This window comes from Hylobates moloch, unplaced genomic scaffold, assembly GCF_009828535.3.
Source record: "Hylobates moloch isolate HMO894 unplaced genomic scaffold, HMol_V3 SCAFFOLD_9, whole genome shotgun sequence".
Taxonomy (NCBI): domain Eukaryota; kingdom Metazoa; phylum Chordata; class Mammalia; order Primates; family Hylobatidae; genus Hylobates; species Hylobates moloch.
Genome location: NW_026652284.1, coordinates 17,975,067 through 17,995,168, shown reverse-complemented (window position 1 = coordinate 17,995,168; position 20,102 = coordinate 17,975,067). Strand labels below are relative to the sequence as shown.

Below are 20,102 nucleotides of genomic sequence, written 5' to 3'. Positions count from 1 at the left end.
GAGGAGTAGCCTGTTTGCCAAGAGATGGGCTGGTCTCTGCTATGCATTGGTTAACACTTAGTTTGGTCATTGTTTTCTGTTCTTTTAAGAAGGGCATTGACAAGCTGGAGTATGTTCAGAAGGATAAACAAGGTATTGAGTCGTATGAGGAATTACAAGGAGGAGAAAGCCAGAAAAGAGAAATCTTGGTGTAAGCCAGTTTTAAATGTTTGAAAGGACTATGCAAGGAAAGGGCATTAAGTCCTTGTTTTTCTGTGTGATTCTGGAAGGCAGTAGTGAGAAATCTTGACTCAAGTCCAGAGAGAACTGTCTGAGTTGTTCAGAACAGAAATGTTTGCCTCGGGAATGTAATAAGTTCACTGTCACTAGAAGTGTGTAAGCAGAAGTTTGACAGAGACTTAAGATGTTAGGAACCTGCCCTGTGGTGCTCAGTCTGCCTCATACAGGCCCTGATGCAACCACCAAACCCTGGAATGTCAGAGCTGGGAGGGACCCTCTATGCTGGCCTCTGATCCAACTCTTTGATTTTACAAATAAGAAAAAAGTCTTTTGCACTATGTTGGTGCCAAATATTGCCTTTCCCTTGGCTTTATTCAGTGAAGTTGACTGCAGGAGAAAGCCCTGTTCCAGCACCTATGGAGCTCACCTTATGATGCCCCTAACTTGGCTGCTGCCTGTGCCTCAGCGTCACAGATATCTCAGGCCAGAGGTCCAAGTCCTGTGAGTGTGGCCCAGCCCGCTAATAGCCAGAAGGCCATGTCTCAGTGAACCCTGGAACCGGAGTCTGTTTCTTGGCTCATGCTGGAAAGCCCTGCTCCCAGCAGGTCTGTCCTGGCCTTGGTTCTTGTGGCATGTACTCATTACCTGTTGGGAGCCTTTGTATTTGAGCCACGAATCCAGCTCTTCTCCCAGGAGGTGATTTGAAAGGAAGGAGTAAAGACCAGCTTCAAAGCCCCTTCTTCCCCTCCCATTTTCCCTGTTAGATTTTCAGCCCAGTGTTGGCCAGTCCTGGGAATTGGGTAATTCACAGTTATAGCTCGGATTCCCCGAGCAGGTTTCCACCCCACGCACACCTCAGCTTCAGACACTCCATAAAGCTTTTGGAGCTGAAATATTTTCTTTTCTTTTTACTTTTGTGAAGTAGGTCATTTTGAGTGTGAAGTATTATGTTTTCCCTTTTTTCTCCTTCCCCCCGGAAGTCCTGTGGTTGAAAAGTTACGGACATAGAATCTATATCCATGACTATGACATTATTCAACTGGAAGAGTGATTTTCAGGGAGAAATGACCTAAAACTCTGAGAAGAGAATTATTGACACATTAGGCTTTTAGCTGATCCACGTTTAGGGACCAAGGTGACGATAGACAAAAACCCAACCAGATGTTTAATTGTAATTGGCTGTGCTGATAAACGGCTTGAGACCAGCCTGGCAACATAGCAAGACCCTGTCTCTTAAAAAAAAAAAAAAAAAAAAAAAAAAATTTTTTTTTAATTAGCCATGCATGGTGGTGCATGCCTGTGGTCCCAGCTGCATGGGAGACTGGGGAAGGAGGATCACTTGAACCCAGGAAGTCGAGGCTGCAGTGAGCTGTGATCGCACCACCACACTCCAGCCTGGGCATCGAAGCAAGACCCTGTCTCAAAAAACAAAACAAAATGTTAATCTGTGTTAGGAAAGTCTTAAAAGGCACCGGGACTGTTGGTAAAACTGATGGCACTCAGTTGAAGGAGTTAGCTCTTCAGTGGACACAAGCAAACAGGTGACTCCAGCACTTTGCTCCCAGTCATTCCCAAGTTGGTCTGTCATTTCATCCCCTCCTCATCTTCCTGGAGCTTCTGAGGCCCCCCCAACTTCATGGTTCAACACTTGTCCAAGTTGACTTCTCCGCAGTCTTTGCAAGCTAATCCCTGTGTTGTCCTGGCCACTGGGGAGCTCTGATTTGAGCATGTCGTTCAGCCTCTTGACCGTGGGTATTGATTTCAGCCCTGTGCTCCCCGTGCTGCCTCGCTTTCCATTTAGGAAAGAAGCCTAGAAAAAGCCCATGCATTTCTCTTTAGGCCTCCACGGTTTTTTTTTTTTCTTTCTTTCTTTTTTCTTTTTTTTATAGAGGCTGGCCTGGAACTCCTGGGCTCAAGCAGTCCCCCCACCTCGGCCTCCCAAAGTGCTAGGATTACAAGTGTGAGCCACTGCACCTGGTCCTAGGCCTGCATGTTTAAAAGAGGTTCTTGACCAGACGCGGTGGCTCATGCCTGTAATCCCAACACTGAGTGGAGACCAAGGCTGGTGGATCACTTGAGGCCAGAAGTTAGAGACCAGCCTGGGCAACATGGTGAGACCCGGTCTCTACTAAAAATACAATAATTATCCAGGCGTGGTGGCAGACCCCTGGAATCCCAGCTACTTGGGAGGCTGAAGCAGGAGAATCACTTGAACCCGGGAAGTGGAGGTCGCAGTGAGCTGAAGTCATGCCACTGTACTCCAGCCTGGGTGACAGAGCGAGACTCTGTCTCAAAAAAATAAAATAAAGCACTCCAGCCTGGGCGACAGAGAGACTGTCTCAAAAAAATAAAAAGTTCCCCCTTCTACCTCCTTGACCAGAGACCTCACTGCAGGGACTCTCTGGGCTTTTCCTCTTGAGCCCAAATCAGCTGAGCTGTGGTAGTGAGTCCTGGGCCCATTCCTCCTTCCCTGCAGAGTTGGGATTTTGAAATTATCAGGCCTGGGCAGGGGCCAAGGCAGGGCGTGTTAATTCCTCTGCAACCTGCTCTCAGCGCTTAGCCACATTTGATCATTCACTCACATGGACGTACAAGGCCTGAGAGTGAGTCGCTGGCAATGGCAGAGCCACCTTATTGAAATAGCATGTTAGCATTTAAACAATATTAATACTATTTGACTCATTAAATATACAAAAGCCAGTTAAAGTGCTTCCATGTGTGTGCTGTTAGTTCTGGCGGGCGACTCCTCAGATGGCTTTATGTGGTTTCAGACAACGTTTTAGCACATTCTTAAAATACCCACAAAAGCCTTTATGTAAAAACTCATAAATGCAAACCACATAAAAATTATTTTTTTCCTTGTTTCATGTCATTATGATCAAAGTACAGTAGGTAAGAAATAAATTTTCAAAAACGTGTTGTGGTCCCTCTTTAATGCTTCACACGCAGAGCAAAGCCATAAACCACGTAGTGGGGGCGCTGTCTGTGTGCCCTGCAGGCACCTCCCACCTGAAGGTGCCGGAGCGCTCCGACAGCACTCACAGGAGAGGCCGGTGCTTCTGGGCGATTCTGAAACAGGCCTTTCTAACCGCACAGTCCTCTGCTCCCTTCGTCTTGGAATGTCAGGTTGAGACTTGTGGCTGCTTCAGTCCCTGGAGATCCCTTTTGGTGAATGGAATGCAAGTCCATTCTTGAATTATTGTAGTGTTTGAGCTGTACCTGCAGAGGCCGGGTCTCAGCATGTCTGACTCACCTCAGTTGGAACACCCCAATTCAGAGAGGGAACAGATTCAAAGCGAGAGACCAACCACGCTGCCTCTAACTCTGTCACCGTTGTTTCTTTATTAAAAGTCAGATTGACGGTAAATTAGGATACTATCCGACTGGATACTATCCTTGCTGTTAAAAATGATTATGGAGATCATGCGGCTCCATGGAAAAATGCTAATGATTCTGTGCCAAGTGTAAAAAGCCGAATTCAGCATGGTACTCTTGCTGTGCTTACGATTATATAAAAATCATGCATCTGGACTGGAAGGGAATTTGGAAAAATCAGATTTATGGGATAAGTTGATTTATGGCATTGTGGGCTAATTTTCAAATTTCCTTTTTTAAAAAACAATAATGTTCCTGCAGTAAGTTTTAAAATTGTGGGTAAAAGAATAGTAACCCTACAATGAGTGACAATTGAGCTTGCATTTTTACCTCCCCTGGCTCCAGCATTTGAAACTTTAGACCTGGTCACTGTGGCCCGCCAAGGAGAAGCTGCCCATAGTGGGAGCCAGGCGACGGGGTGGGACGTTGGAGTGGAAACGGCCAGTTCCACCCTCTAAAACTTTAATGCGGTTGTTTTATTTTTCTGGAAGAAACGGAACGCTCAGGGATGGGACCGAGGGGAAGCAGCCGTGGGCCACCTGGTGCTTTTGAACTGGTCACCGGAGGGTGTCGACAAGGGCTGTCAGGCCATCGGGATTTCTCCTGGTTCCCCTCCAGGGCAGCCTGACCTGCCTCTCCCCAGTGTCCCAGCACACACAGGAGAGCAAGCCTTGGGCAGGCACAGCACCGCAGCTCTGCGTGGATCTGTGAAGGAGCGAAGGATGGAATGCCCCTGGGCTGCAAGCCTTCTTTACAGAATGGCCAAAGGAAAGAAGGAATTATTGGCCTATCCTTTTTGCCGGCAAAGTGGGGTTTTCTTGTTTGTTTTTCTTCCCCCTCTTTTGATGTGGGGCTGCTCTCCCTGTAAGCCGACTGAAAGGGAAAACCGTGTGCTTGAACCAAGCCATCTGTCACCAACAGGAAGGGTATTAGCAGGTCTGTTATGAGTTGCTCTTCCCTCAGTAGTATTGATGTGCCTCGTAAGTTAACTTGTGAGAATCCAGGAGAACAAGCCAGAAAGGCTGACGGAGCCCATGCTGCCAGTCATCTGAGCCCTGCTAAACCTCAGGTCCAGCAGGGGCGGTCCGTCCCTCTCCAGGTGTTCTGGGAACGTTCCAGAATGGCCTGATCTCTCCAACTCTGTGTGGGCCTGGTCCAGACCAGGAGGGCCCTATGGAGGCAGATGGGGTCTTGGGCCCTGGACCAAAACACTCATCTGCTTACCTTGCCTCGCCCCAAGAAGGGGGAGTTTGGAGACAGACTGGAATAAAGGAAATGAACTTCTGGAGTGGGAGCTCTGAGTGCCAGTGTTGGCCGGTTTCCTGGACATCACCTCTGCCAGCAGTGAGCTCTGGACCCCACAGGTGTGTCTGTTCATCCAATGGTCCTTTTCCTCTCCTAGGAAAGGATGCCTGTTCTGCAGCTGGCCAGAGCCAGAGCCAGAGCCTTCCCCACTTTGCACAGTTTGACCAGCCATGAGCTCAGCATCTGACACTGGACACCTCCATCCCACAGGTGTTCCCTGAGTGACACTTGTGTTAGCCAGGCAGCCCTGCCTTCATCTGCCCTCCTGCAGACTCGCCCGTGGACGCACCGTGGTGTATTTGGTTTGATAACTTAATCACAGTGGGTAGTGCCGGAGAGGGGGATGGGACAGGATGTGGTCCTGCCGCAGGGGCTGGCCGCAGCCTGCCTGAAGGAGCCCTGGGCGGGGAGCCAAGCGTAGCCCACCTGAGTATTGGCCCCCTGGATGCTCCGCAGTTCTGTGGGTTGGAGTGAGGGGAGACCAGCCAGGGCACCCTCATTCTCCTGGGAGGATGCCTTGCTTCCTTGGACTGGTGGTCTCTCAGTTACATTACACTCTGGTGTATTCGTGTACTGATTTTTCACAAAAGCTTTTTAGTTTGGAATGGTATGACTTACTGTAAAATTGCAAAAAAAAAAAAAAAAAGTACAGAGAATTCTTGTATACCCACCACCCACATTCTGTAAATGTTAACATATACCATGTGTATTTTTTGTTATATAATAGCTTTGGTGAGACATAATCTACAGATACATGTTAATTTCTAGTGCTTAATTTTACATTAACCGTTTGGCAGGTGTCTACTTTTCCTAATTGTTTTTGTCTCTCAACAGCCGTAGAAAGTAGATTAAGTCCCGTAGGCCCATATTCACACCACTGGTCCCTTAGTAAATAGTTGTTGGACACATGCATGCATGAGCATAGCTCATAGCTGGAGCTGTCATTGGGTCTGTCTGACTCCCAAGCCTGTACCCACCCAGTACCCACCCACTGCACCGTGCGGCCCACCTTCCCAGCTGTCCGGGGCTGAGGGCAGGGTGCTCCCAGAATACGCCTGCCGCACTGTGGCTTTGGGGCGTAATAGCGGTCAGAGAGGCCCCAGACTTTCTGATAAAGATGTGCTCACCATGAGAGGTGAGATTGCTCACAGTTTCATTGGTTATCAACAGAGATGAGATTTCTCTCTTTGGGGCTTAATTGGGGTCGGAGAGGCTACAGACTTTCGCCACAAGAAATGAGATTTTGCATAGTTTTCATTGGTTATCAACAGCATTTGCGGTTCCCATCAGCTGACTCCACTCCTCACCTCTGCTCACGGCAGTCCCAGTGAGCCATAGTAGTTGACCTGGGTCTGTTCTATTTGGGATCCCAGACTGATTCCCATTTCTCATCTAACCTTTTCGTTCCCTCTTCCATTTGATTGTAATTAGAAATCCCTCTTCCATTTGATTATAATTAGAAATGTTTCTGGGCCAGGTGCAGTGGCTGACGCCTGTAATCCCAGCACTTTGGGAGGCCGGGGCGGGTGGATCACTTGAGGTCAGAGTTTGAGACCAGCCTGGCCAACATGGCAAAACCCCATCTCTACTAAAAATACAGAAATTAGCCGGGTGCAGTGGTGCACACCTGTAATCCCAGCTACTCAGGAGGCTGAGGCAGGAGAATCGTTTGAACCTGGGAGGCGGAGGTTGCAGTGAGTTGAGATGGTGCCACTGCACTCCAGCCTGGGAGATGGTGGGACTTCATCTCAAAAAAAAAAAAAAAAAAAAAGATGTTTTTGTATTGAGTCAGATTTGAGGAGGAAGCACTGTCTCAAGCTGAGCCCTTCATTTCCGGCTAGCGATTTGTAGGAAGTTGCTCCGAAATACCAACTGGAGCCCTGGTCTGCCAGGCTCAGGAGGGATCAGGGTGTAAGGAGTTTGTTGCTGTATTTTCTCATCTGCCCTGTAAAATATCCCAAAAGACAGAAATGTCGAACAATTATGGTGACTCCAGTAGTCATGGCCTGCATGGATTGTCACTGGAGGTCACTCGTGCTGTGTTCTTTATCTGGGAGGAGTGTGACGCCCAGAGAGGTTCAGTAAGCCAAAGACCACAAAGCTAGAGGAGGCGGCAGAGCCAAACTCAAATTCATCTTTATGATGCCTAAACCTACTACTACTACACCCCCAGGAATGCTGCACCCCCTCCCCCAGCCAGAAAACGATCAGAACACACCCAAGGATTGGCTCCCATAACTGTCGCAGGGAGGGCCCCGAATCCCAGAATCTTTGCTGAGCAGCAGCCTGGGACCCAGGCTGATGATCTGTCCTTTATTTAGCATCTAACAGGCACGTTGGCCTGTTTCCTGCAGGTATTTTGAAGGCGGCGTCTCATCTGTCTACCTCTGGGATCTGGATCATGGCTTTGCTGGAGTGATCCTCATAAAGAAGGCTGGAGATGGATCAAAGAAGATCAAAGGCTGCTGGGATTCCATCCACGTGGTAGAAGTGCAGGTACTGCCTCCCAGCAGCCGGTGGCTGGGGCCACTAAGTACAGATGGCACACCAACCAGTGTCGCGCTGCTCTGTAGCAGATGCAGTAGGGGGATGCTGTGATCTCTGAACCCCTAATTGTGAGAAATGCCTCAAAGCCATTTGGATAAAGATAAGTCAAGATTGCAGTAGTCATTGATGATTAAGTTCCCAAAAGAAATACACAATTACAAATGTCCCTTTAAAAACCAGTTGGGATTTTATAAGAAAGATAATATTGTGAGGCCAGGTGCGGTGGCTTGGGCCTGTAATCCCAGCAGTTTGGGAGGCTGAGGTGGGCAGATCACCGGAGGTCAGGAGTTCAAGACCAGCCTGGCCAATATGGGGAAGCCACGTCTCTACCAAAAACACAAAAAAAATTAGCCGGGCTTGGTGGCAGGTGCCTGTAATCCCAGCTACTTGGGAGGCTGAGGCAGGAGAATCACTTGAACCTGGGAGGTGGAGGCTGCAGTGAGTTGAGATCACACCACTGCACTCCAGCTTGGGTGACAGAGTGAGACTTTGTCTCCAATTTAAAAAAAAAAAAAAAAAGGTAATATTGTGATAATGACCTAGGAAGGGGGATGTTAGGATGACCTTGAATTCAAGGGGCCACTTCAGGCTCTTCCTCAGCTCAACAGATCTCTGTCTTGTCCTTCCAGGAGAAATCCAGCGGTCGCACCGCCCATTACAAGTTGACCTCCACGGTGATGCTGTGGCTGCAGACCAACAAATCTGGCTCTGGCACCATGAACCTCGGAGGCAGCCTTACCAGACAGGTAGTTACCCGCTCATAGCCACTTGCCAGCGCCCACAGGTACTGGCCTCAGCACTGACCTGCAGAGATGAGTGAGCAGGTGCCCCATTTAGGGTAAGCATGTTCAGCCAACTATAAATCCACCATCTAAGTAGGGCTTCGCCTTCTCAAATAAAAGCTCTCTGGGCTGTGCAATGTTGCCCACAGCTGCTGGCACTCTGCTGGCCTCCTGCTGAGGGAGGCCAGGTGCTGGCCGTGGCTCCTCTTTACCCCTCAGGGCCCCGCACATCCCCATGCTTCAGCTCATGTTGTGCTGTGAGAAGTGGTGCTTGGCCCTGTTTGCTGTCCCTGTGGCCATGCCCAGCCCATCAGTCACGCCGGCTCTCTGGGAGCAGCTTCCCTGAGCTCAGAGGGTCTGCACCTTGCTGCCCTCAGCCTAGTCCAAGGACCAGCATCGGCATCACCAAAGAGCTTGTCAGAACGGCAAAAATATCAGGTCCCACCCACACCTAGCATATCAGGATCTCCATTTTCCCAAAATTGCCCAGGTAGTGTATGCACATTGAAATTTAAGAAGTGCCCTACCGTATACCTCTCTCTTCTCCATCTTTTGTTTGGGTATCACTAGCAACCCTTCTCCACAACATTGTTCCCAGGTTCTGTCTAAGGCAAACTTGGACTTGGACTGGAAGGTACTGCCTCCCCTGAGCAAACTTGCCTGACCTTCTACCTTAGATGCTCCCATAAGCATGTAGGTGGGTTTTAAGAACCTTGTATAAAGGTCCATGTTCAGGACCCTTTACATTCCCATCCCAAGAGAAGGCCTTAATCTCGTGCCGGTGCAGTGCCACAAGATGCTTGGCGTAAAGGGGGAAGAGAAAGCATAGACCAAGCTCAACTGGGTTTCACAAGAACCCCTCTTTGCCTTCGGAGAAGTCGGTATTGGCAGAAATGGCACAGCCTTGAGAGCCTCAGCGGGGCGCCACTTTCTGCAAGAATGCCCTTCCATTCTCGGTTCCAGTAGTCCCTGACTGTCCACTGTGAGAATTCCTTTTAACATCAGAGATCTCTTTCAGTAAGATACTTATGCTCTCAATAGCTGTGGATAAAAAAAATATGACCGAAAGGATCAATGTAGTAAATTTTTTTTTTTTTTTTTAGACGGAGTCTCGCTCTGTCACCCAGGCTGGAGTACAGTGGTGTGATCTCAGCTCACTGCAATCTCTGCCTCCCAGGTTCAAGCAATTCTCCTGCCTCAGCCTCCCGAGTAGCTGGGATTACAGATGTGCACCACCACGCCCAGCTCATTTTTTGTATTTTTAGTAGAGATGGGATTTCACCATGTTGGCCAGACTGGTCTTGAACTCCGGACCTCAAGTGATCCGCCCACCTCGGCCTCCCAACGTGTTGGGATTACAGGCATAAGCCACCAAGCCTGGCCCAGTGTAGTAAATCTTTTAAGTGAATTTGCATTCTACTAGTTAGAACAACTTCTACATGCGTTTAAAAAATAGTGGTGCAAGGTGAATGTCAGCCATCATACCTGGGACCCTCCCTCCACCTATAGAAGCTCCACTGCCTCTCCTGTGTCAGAGGGCTGGAAGCCAGAAGGGATGTTGGGTCCTCTTTTTGGCCTCTGGGCAGGGATGTCACGGTCCCATCCCAGGACTACTCACTAGTGCTCACGGAGGGCACTTAGCCTTTTTGCGTGGAAGTGGACTCCTGTCTTCCAGGGGCCATTGGCTGGGGAGGAACAACCAAACCCCCAGGCAGCCAGCTCCCCTGCAGCCTGACTCTCCCACGTCCTGCCACCTGGGGAGTGGGTGGAAAATCCAGAATCTGTATCCAGAGACTGCTTCCTGTATCACTTACCACTCCAGGCTGTTGATAATTCCACCCAGTTTACAGTGACCCGGACAAATATTTAATCCTCAGCCCTCCTAATAGTTTAAATCAGAGCTGTCAGCCCATGGCCAGAGTCTGGTTCCAGTTTGCCGTGAGCAGTGTCTCCTGCCAAGCTAAACCCAGGCCTGATGAGTGCCTGTTCTCAGCACACCTTGGCCAGGGCTTCGGACTTTGTTTGCGTTGCCTTTTGCTCTGGGGGCTTTAATGAGGAAATTAATGCTCTGCCATCATTCTAACGGCCAATCACCACATCATTCATTTGAGGTGCATTAAAGCTGGGGCTGGGTTCCAATGTAAGTAACTACAGAAGGGGGAGGGATTGCAATGAGGTAGACAAATCTAAGTTAATGATGCACAGCTTCTGAGCAAACAGGGGAAGTGAGGGTTGCAGAGCTTGGCACGGGTCCCAGAGGAGCTTTGGAAAAGCACCTGTGCTTGCTTGGCTGGGAGGCGAAGGGTTCCGGGAGAAGTGAGCAGATCAGTGGTAGCATGAACACGCATGGTTTGCAGGCTGTCCCCTCGGATTAGATTGTAACCAAGGTCAAGTTATTCTCACTTAACAGGTGAGGAAACTGAGGTTCAAACTTAAATAATTTGCCCATATAACTCAGCCAGTAAGAAGCAAAGCCAGGATGTGAACCCAGATTTGCCTGGTGAGAAAAAAATATGCTACTTTCTACCACACCACAACTGTTTTGGTCTTAATTCGTCCTCTGTGCCTGCCATCCGGTGACTGCTAAATAGTCAGATGGAAGTGCATGGAGCAGTCAGCTCAGTGTAGACAGGACTCTGTCTCAGCAGCCGGCATGAGCAGCTGCAGTGGACCTGTGGCCTCAGAAGCAAGCAGGATCAACCCTGCAGGGCCGCACACGGGGTCAGGGCTCCCTGGGTGTATGCTGAGCAGCGCCGCCCTCTGGGCCCCTCCCGCAGGTGTGCCTTTGTCCTTCAGGATGATCTGCTGGAAGCCGCTTGGCCACTGGCGTGCGTTCACTACTTAGAGGCTGTGAGGAGGGCTTTGAGGTTTCTAGGGAGTCCAGTGATCTGATCAGATCTGTGTTTTCAGAAGGTGGCTCTGCCCATGGGCTTGGGGGATGGGTGGTCATGGGGAAGCTGTTACAGTCATCAAGGAGAGAGATGACAAGGGCCTGGATCAGGCAGCCCTGGGAAGGTCGGAGGGGACAGCCCTGCAGCAGAGAGGTCAGTGAAGAAGCTAGTGTCAGTCTGAGGCAGGAGGTGGCAGGGCAGAAACAGAGAAGGGCAGGGGAAGAAGGGCAGGCTGGGAGGCATTCTGGAGTGGAGTGGTCGGGCTGGACGACCAAGATGTGAGATGGGGGTCAGATGAGAGCCCCTTCACTTGAGTTCCTCCTTACACAGTCCTCACAGCAACCTGGGCCTGGGTTTTTCCTCTGGAAACCTGGCCTCATCCAGGTCACCCACGCTCACATGCCCTTGCCCCACGTGTGTCAGGAAGGAAGGCTGCTTGGTTTTGGAGCCGTCTCCCCAGGCCCACAGTGCCAGGCCCTAGCCCCAAGAGCCATCCCAGCCAGCATCAGCACCCTCAGCAAGGCCCCGTGGGTCCCCAGCTTTCCCAGGGTCGTGTGGCCCAGCCTGCCTCACCCTGGCAGCAGCGGCAGCCGCCCTTCCCTGTGTGTGGCCCCAGGCGCACCCTTGTCTTCCTGTTTCCCATGGCCCATCTGGAGAAGGCCGCCAGCTTTGGCTTGCTGGCACCTCGCAGGGGTCCCTTCCGTGGACACATCAGGCTGTGCCCTGTGCCCATTCGTGTCCCAGTGTAGGCGGCTGGTGGTAGGCCAGTGGCCGGGGCAGAGCGCCACTCTCCTGGGCACATGACGGAGGTGGAGGGCCTGAGCTGCGCCTGCCAGCCAGAACACAGCCAGACCAGGCGACACTCCCTCCACCCAGCCCTGCCTCCATCATTTTTGCCTTTTATTTCTCCCACCTCCAACCACCAAAAGATGTTTCTCAGGGATGTCAACTGGAAGACAAGGTAAATAGCTAAAGTCTTCTGGCAAATTCCCGCAGCAGTGGGGCTGTCGGAGAGAAGGTGAGCCGCAGGCCGGCCAGATCGTACCTTCCTGCCAAGGCTTATGGATGTGTGTGAGGAAAGGCGGGCAGAAGGTACCCTCTGGCACACTGCCACTTGGCCCCCCATTGGGAGGGTTGTAGAGCAAGTGAAAAAAGGTTGCAAGCCCCAAGTTCCAAAATGTTGAAAAGGAAGTTGTACTGAGAGGTCACTTCTCCTATGTGACAGCAGAGACGTGGGAAAGAGGCGAGACTGTAAATCTCTGGAAAGAGATCCAAGGTTTCCCATCCGGGGAAGGGCCCTGCAGATGTTCGTTTGATATTTTCTCAGCTTCTAAGTATTTAGAAATGAAGGTGGAATGTTTTGTTGAGTGGGGAGATCAGGCGGATCATTGGTTAGTGCGCAGTCTCTCTCCACTCAGCAGTAGACACCCCCAGTATATCTTCAGGCAGTAAATCCCCAGCAGAGGCACTTGCCTGTGTATCCTAGCAGGAACATCCTCTTTGACTTGCGTTTGGCAGTTAGGCCAGGCAGTATATTTTTGTCACAGGGAAGAAGCCCATCACCCTTCCAGATGCAGGGAACAAAGGGTGGGCTGGGCCCAGCTTGGCAGTTCCAAGAGTGCATGCTTGCTGGGGAGGCCTGGCTGCAGCTGCACACACGCTCCTCGTGTCCTGTGGGGTTGCCTGGGTTCAGGGGTGGAGATGCTCGAGCAGCGCAGCTTCAAGGGACAGCTGGGTTTTTGTCAGATGACGTGGGGTGGAGTGACCAGTGCCTGGCTGAGAAGGAAAGCTGGCCTGAGACAGGCCCCCCCCACAAGCATCCTGTGCTGTGAAGGGGCAGAAACAGGCGAGGAAGGGACTGGAGATCCCTGGCAGGAGGCGGCTGAGGCAGGGATGGACCCTGCTCAGGTTTTCTGAGCCCTGGATTGTGGTTTGTTCTTTGGTTTTCTGGTAAAGGATGTAGATGAAATTGAGCCAGCAGAGAGATCTCATAAAAGGAAGCAGGTTTCAGAATCACCCAGACCTTAATTCGGATCCTAGCCCAGGAACTTTCCAGCTGTGTGACCTAGACAGACCTCCACCTCTTTGAAACTCAGTGTTGATAATGCCCATTTTGAAAGATAATAGTTCCAGCACTTTGAGAGGCTGAGGCAAGAAGATTGCTTGGCCAGGGGTTCGAGACCAACTTGGGCAACAGTTGCACTGCCCCCTACCCCTTCCCCCCTCCCAACAAAACAAAAAATTATCTGGGTGGGGTGGCACCTGCGGTCCTAGCTTCTTGGGAGGCTGAGATGGGAGGATCATTTGAGCCCAGGAGTTTGAGATTATAGTGAGCTATGATTGCACCGTTGCATTCCAGCCTGGGCAGCAGAGCAAGACCCTGTCTCTAAAAAACATAATAAACAAATTTTATTTTAAAAAAAGAAATGGAAAGATCGGGCACAGTGGCTCATGTCTGTAATCCCAGCACTTTGGGAGGCTGAGGCAGGTGGATCACGAGGTCAGGAGTTCGAGACCAGCCTGACCAACATGGTGAAACCCCGTCTCTACTAAAAATACAAAAATTAGCTGGGTGTGGTGGCACGCACCTGTAATCCCAGCTACTCAGGAGGCTGAGGCAGGAGAATCACTTGAACCCGGGAGGCAGAGGTTGCAATGAGCCAAGATTGCTCCAGCCTGGGTGACAGAGCGAGACTCCATCAAAAAAAAAAAAAAAAAAAATTGTAGAGTAGAAACAAAAAACTATTTTTACACAGTTTTATGCTCAATAAATAATAACTTTGCCAGGCATGATGGCTCATGCCTGTAATCCCAACACTGGGAGGCCAAGGCGGGCAGATCACTTGAGCTCAAGAGTTTAAGACCAGCCTGGGCAACAAAGTAAGACCCTGTCTCTACAAAAAAATACAAAAATTAGCCAGGTGAGGCAGCATATACCTGTAGTCCCAGCTACTCAGGAGGCTGAGGTGGGAGGATGGCCTGAACCTGGGAGGCAGAGGTTGCAGTGAGCCATGATAACAACACTGTTCCAGCGTGGGCAACACAGCCAGACCCTGTCTCAAAAATAAAAATAAAAACAATAACTTTTACTGCTACTACCATATATCTTGCAAGGAGAGGCTTTTTGAATATGTACAATTCTAGATTCACAATTTTCCTAAACTGGGCAACCCTAACTTTCCCTGGGAGGCCATCTGACCACCATCTTCTGGCCTGGCTGCACGCCAGGTCCTGACCTCCAACCCACAGCATGGTGTGGTGACCAGGAGGACCAGAAGAGTCCTGGGGATGGAGCTGTGTTTTGACAGTCGGTGAGAGCTGCCATTCCGGCAGGCCCCGCTCTAGGCCTTTTGTGTACATTTGTTTATTTAGTGCGAGGTGAAGGCAAAGAAATGGAGGCCTAGACAAGCCCAGGCCCTTTCCTTTCGGGCTGTAGCACAGGAGCTGTGGGGCCTCAGAGCTGTGAGTGGGGCCCACGCCTTAGGGCCACGCCCTCTGGCTCGGGCTAGAAGATGCCGCATGGCAGTGGGAGGTATAATATATCCCCTCTGGGGGAAAGGCTGCCAGCTTCCAAATGCTTGCCTGTGTTAGGGCCATGGGGAGGAGGAGAAGTGCCTGCGGGGGACACACGGGCCAGCCTCCAGCTTCAGACGCCATTGGAACCACCTTGTGGAACATCTGTGCAGCCACAGCACATAAAAATGTTTTCCTTCTGGCAGCCCCTTTTATAAGGATGTAATAATATATGCAGTGCACAAACGGTTCTATTTTTGGTGGGTCGGTATTGCCAGCGAGCTGACCCTGACCAGGTGTGGAGGGGAGTGAGCAGGGGCGGGCGAGGGGGCTGTGGAAATATGGCCAGGTGCGCCGAGCCCTGTTCCCCTCACTCCCCAAGCGCCTTTCTCCTTCCCTCCCCAGCCGCTGCGTGGCCATTTACGTGGGCTCAGCTTCCCTACCACAGGCTGAGGGGGGCCTGTGTTCTGGGGGATCAGTCTGCTCCTGGGGACAGTGCCACACACTGCAAGACCCAGCCCTCTCCTCCACCCGACCTCTTCTACCTTTGGTGGCTAAGGGGTTTCGTCTGTTCGTTGTAGGATGGCTCTTGATTCTGAAACACAAAGATGGTAACCAAGAGGCCAAATTGCTGCTGTGACTGGACTTGCCCAGGTGACCCAGGACCTTTGCCGATGGCCGGGGCCTCTCTCTGGGCTGTTGGTGCCCATTTAAAATGGGGCCCACAGTGAGCTCAAAACCCTCATCCCTTCCCTAGGGTGGCTGGGAATCTGCCGTCCACATGGAGCCGGGGAGGAGGAGAGACTCTGATTTGCTGGAAGGACCTCATTCATTTCCATCCAACCCCCAGGCTTCCCTGCCTGTAGAGCTGACTCCACCCAGCCCTGAGCCTAGGCACAGTGACCACCTTCATGTCTGGGAGAACACACAGTCCCCAGGGGCCGGCATGCAAAAGTTCTTTTTGAAGGTGAATGGATGGAGCCCCCTCCGTCCTGAGGGTGCTCCCTAGCTCCTGTTGAGCAGACAGCCCACCCTATCGTCTTGGCACCAGGGTTTTGCTAATGGCAGATAAAGATGATGTTCCAGCAGACGCTCCAGTGCTGCCAAGGGTGGTGTGTTTATTAGACCTGAAATGAGAACTGTCACTCTCAAGTTCATGGGCACTCTCACTACTCCTGTTTTATGGAGACCCCCTGGAGTCTGAGGGTCGAGATTCCTCAGGATGACTCGCCAGAGTGTGCCAAGACAGATGGAAGCAGAGAAGCCGGTCTTTCTAGCGTTTCTCTCCCTCTTTTCCACTAGTCCTCAGCAAAACAGTCTTGCCAGAACCAGATGTCTTTTTTCTGCAGATATTTACTGTTATGACTTGGGAGGCAGCAAGTTCTGGACTGTTGCCCTCACCTAGACACCCCCTTGTCAGATGCCACCCATTTTCTCAGACCCGTCGGTCTCCCGGACCACATTGCTTTGTGAGCAGATGCCTGTCAGGGACAGCTCTATCAGAACAGACCAAGTCCAACCCGGTGAGCCATGATGTTCTCTCACTGCTCGGTCCCCCCTCTGCCATCTACAGCGACATAGGTCGGGTCTGTTCCCCTGGCAGACAGCAGGCCTTCAGAGCCCTGCCAGAATCTCGTGTCTCCCCTAGCACACACACATCCCTCCCCACCCACCACCGCCAGGCCTGGATAGCCCTAGTTCTTTCCCATTTCTTGGTGTCAAGGTGTTCAGACCTTTTAAGCAGATGAACTCTAACTCATTCAAGGCTTTTAAAACCCAGTGCCTTAGCAGAGTACAGTGGCACGCACCTGTAGTTCCAGCTGTGTGGGAGGATTGCAGGAGTTCCTGTCCAGCCTGGGCAACATAGCAAGACCTTGTCTCTTAAAAGAAAATTAAAAAAAAAAAAAGTGCCCTAAACTGAATCCAGCCCTGCAGATGTAGCTGGGCCAGGACAGAACAGAGGGGAACCACTGCCTTCCCAAGCAAGTGATGGAACCTGGCAGCTGCAATGTCTTCATCATGCGATGGAACCTGGCAGCTGCAATGTCTTCATCATGCGATGGGGTGGGAATGCTGCTCCTTATCTGGGCACAAGGAATACTGGCATTTATGCACCTTAAAGTTGCACAAAAGCTTTCCTAGTAGCCACATCTCGTCCTTGTCGAACTTGAAATTATCTAAAAACCACAAGTCTCTTCATAGGAACTGTTTGCAAGTCAGTAGTTCCCCATTTTGTACTCCATGAAATGCACCCTTGAGCCTAAATATCTGGCTTGCATTTGCCCCAGTACATTTAACTGGCATGGTGAAGTAGGAAGAGCAGAGGCATTGGAATCTAACAGTGCTGTGTGATTCTTGCATCTTTAAGCTTCAGTTTCCTTGGGTTTAAAACAGGGTTCCTAGGAAGCTGGGATGGAAAAAGGTGGCTGCTGCCTGGCTCCATTCCAAGTTGCTGCTCTTGTTCTGTAGCTAGCCCAGGCTTCCGAGTTCCATATTAACTCTGTGACCATCTCACCCCTTGACACAGTCGTATAGGAAGCTGGTCATTCTCTCAGCTGGGCCTTAAGTCCTGGACAAACAAGTTGACCAAGGGCAGGCAGAGCCTGCTACAGGGTGCCACATAATATATGTAGTACACAAATGGTTCTGTTTTTGGTGGGTCAGTATTGCCAGCGAGCTGACCCTGACCAGGTGTGGAGGGGAGTGGACAGGGGGCTGTGGAAATGTAGCCAGGTCCCTACCCCTGTCGGCAGAGGCTCCATCCTGCCCTAACTCTCAGCCACAGGTGCCCTTCCTGTCAGCCACAGATGGTAGACGGGAACTTGCCAAAAGGATGCGACCCTATTTAAGTAGTTGTGTTTTCTTCCAACCCAGCATCCCCACCAAAACAGGAAAAGAAGTGCTCTGATGCAGGGCTTGTTCACAGTGAGCCTGGCTGGCTCCTCATGATCTCTGACTTTAAAATGTGCCAGCAGATGATTTTAACGGTCCCATCAAAAATTGTTGTCTGGATCAGTTTTGAGCTAGCATTTCCTTGCAGAGGCCATTCTTCCTTTTTTGACAAAAGTCGGGTCGGCCAGGTGCAGTGGCTTACACCTGTAATCCCAGCACTTTGGGAGGCCAAGACAGGTGGATCACCTGAGGTCAGAAGTTCAAGACCAGCCTGGCCAACATGGCAAAACCCCATCTCTACTAAAAATACAAAAAAAAAAAAAAAAAAAAACCGGCATGGGGGGGGGACCCCTAAAACCCGGCAAACGGGGGGGCCAGGGAAAGGGAAAACACTGAACCTGGGGGGCAGAGGTTGGCGGGGGCCCGAGATTGCACCATTGCACCCCACCCGGGGTGACAAAGGGAAAACCTCGTCCCAAAAAAAAAAAAAAAAAAATAGACAAAAGTCGGGTCAGTGCTGCTGCCCCCCAGCGTCAAGGATTGCAATCACAGGTCGGGTTTGCCTGAACCTGGAAGCCTGGTCGTTTAAAGTGGCTTGGTTCTCTCCTGCCCTCTGCTCACCCCCTCTTAACCAGGTTGGTTCCACCTTTCGCAGCCTGAAAGTCAATCTCCCTGATGAGGAGATGTAGAAATAGGTGAGAAGCAACAGAGCCCGTACCCTCTGAGGCAGTATCTCCCCCCAGACTCCACCCTGTTCTTCTGGTTCCAAAGAGAGGAACCCGCCTTTGCCGGTTTTTCTTCCACGGGCCTGAACTCATTTTGAACTCTACCCTTTCTGATGCTGTTCTTTTCTTCCTCTTTCTTGATTATTTATTTCAGCTTCCACATTTTATTTCAACAACATCAGTCATGGTAGCTGCGTGTTCTTATTTTCAGTGCAGTAACGTTGAGCATTTGTGTGCCTAGCACTCTCCCAGGTACCCTGTGAGTTATGAGACAGGCACATCTCTCCTTAAAGAATTTATATTCTTGTCAGGGAAATAAGGCTTCAGATAAGAAAAAAATTCGGGGGAAAGTGCCGAATTCCTTCTTCCCTAACCTGCCTCCATTTCCTCCCTCCTCCGAGTTGAGATGATTGGGTCAGAGCCAGCTCTTCCTGGGCTGGGGAAGAGGAGATGGGGCTTGAGTGCTGTCGCCCCCCTCATAACCTCAGAGTCTGTATTGAGACTCTCTTGCTTAAACTCCCCTCGCAGAGTAGAACGAACAGGCCCCGGCGCGAGGAAGGGCTTGACCCAGGCTCTGCCATTGCCACCTGCATGACTAGGAGGAGCCACTGAATCCCTCTGGCCTGGAGTCTCTGTCAGAGGTTGTCTGTCCCTCCCCGAGACGGCAGCAGATGGCACCCCAAAGCCGCCATTCGGGAGCGTCAGGGCGCAGCAGCAGCACAGAAGCTTCCCCTGCAGTGTCAGGCCCTGAACCTGGGGTGGATAGCCCAGTGTGGGCCTGGGCCTGCCAGTAGAGGCCTGAAGACAAACCGAGCGAGTCTTCTCCAAGTGGCTCGGGTAAGCCGGTGCCTGCCAAGGGCCGCTGGCTCCGCCCTCCCTGCTGTGGCTCTGGGCATCTGCCTGCTCTACCACGGACAGCAGCAAAATCTTCTTCCATGGAAGTGGGGACTCGGGGCTTCTGCCCGCTGGGCTCTTTTTGGTCTGAAACTGAAGTCAGTTTGTGCTTCAGTTCCCAGGCTGCAAAAGTGGCCTTGTCATACCTGCAGCTGGCTCCACGGTGAGAACAATGGGCTCTTTGCAGACTATGGAGGTGGGCTGGGCTGTCTGCCGTTCTCAGAAAGCTCTGGCTTTCTCTGACTTGGAATGTTTCTGTCTTTTGCAGATGGAGAAAGATGAAACTGTGAGTGACTGCTCCCCACACATAGCCAACATCGGGCGCCTGGTAGAGGTGAGTGGCCTGGGCTCTGGCTGGCTCCTGCGTTGACCCACGGCAGTAACACTGCACCCCTGGAGCCGCTGTGCTGGCCTCCTTCTCTGCTGCTTTCTCTCAGCTCCACAGCAGCCAGCAGAGCGCTTCCCGGATTTTGCCCAGGCCTCATATTTTCGGAGCCTCTGATTTGGATGCCAGCAGGCTCCAGCTTCAGGGCCACCTCCTGCTCCACCCCCAGACCTGGGCTCCCAGAAGACTGCTGAGGCGCTGGCTCTGGGGCGCACTAGGTCTTGTCTCCCCTGATCGCCTGGGTTGAGGCCCTGCGCTGGGAGAGGAAGCAGATCCCAGGAATGCCAGTGGGCCCTGGTGTGGCTTCAGTTGCAGCTGCCTTGGCCCTCCTGTCACCACGTTGTTTGGGAGGGCATGGAGGTGCTCTCCGGTTTCACAGAATTGTTCACAAAATGGGAGCCTGAGGGGTGGTGATGTGGTTTAGACCATCTCCCAGGCATGGGCAGAGTTGGCCACCAATCCCTGGGTAGTGGCTTCCTCCCTGCCTGTGGACGGGAAGGTGCCTGGAGCACAGATGGCAGGTGGGGTCTTGGCAGCCTGGAGCTTGCTCACCGATGCCCCAGAGCAGGCGTGT

At 51.4% G+C, this 20,102-nt stretch overlaps 1 protein-coding gene and 1 pseudogene across 8 annotated transcripts in view; both read left to right on the top strand.

Moving 5' to 3' along the window:
- Positions 1-20,102, top strand: part of CAPZB (capping actin protein of muscle Z-line subunit beta) — a 146,531-nt gene that overhangs the window by 121,243 nt on the left and 5,186 nt on the right. For 3 of the 8 annotated variants that reach the window (XM_032759135.2, XM_032759132.2, XM_032759133.2), the window contains exons 5-7: positions 7,254-7,395; positions 8,076-8,192; positions 19,412-19,477. In XM_032759135.2, the coding sequence (XP_032615026.1) occupies positions 7,254-7,395; positions 8,076-8,192; positions 19,412-19,477 (325 nt within the window). Of the gene's footprint in view, positions 1-7,253; positions 7,396-8,075; positions 8,193-15,981; positions 16,431-19,411; positions 19,478-20,102 lie in introns of those variants that run through there. The other 5 variants (XM_058443803.1, XM_058443802.1, XM_058443804.1 and 2 more) reach the window with 4 other exon arrangements.
- On the top strand, positions 10,921-13,758 carry LOC116813010 (uncharacterized; annotated as a pseudogene).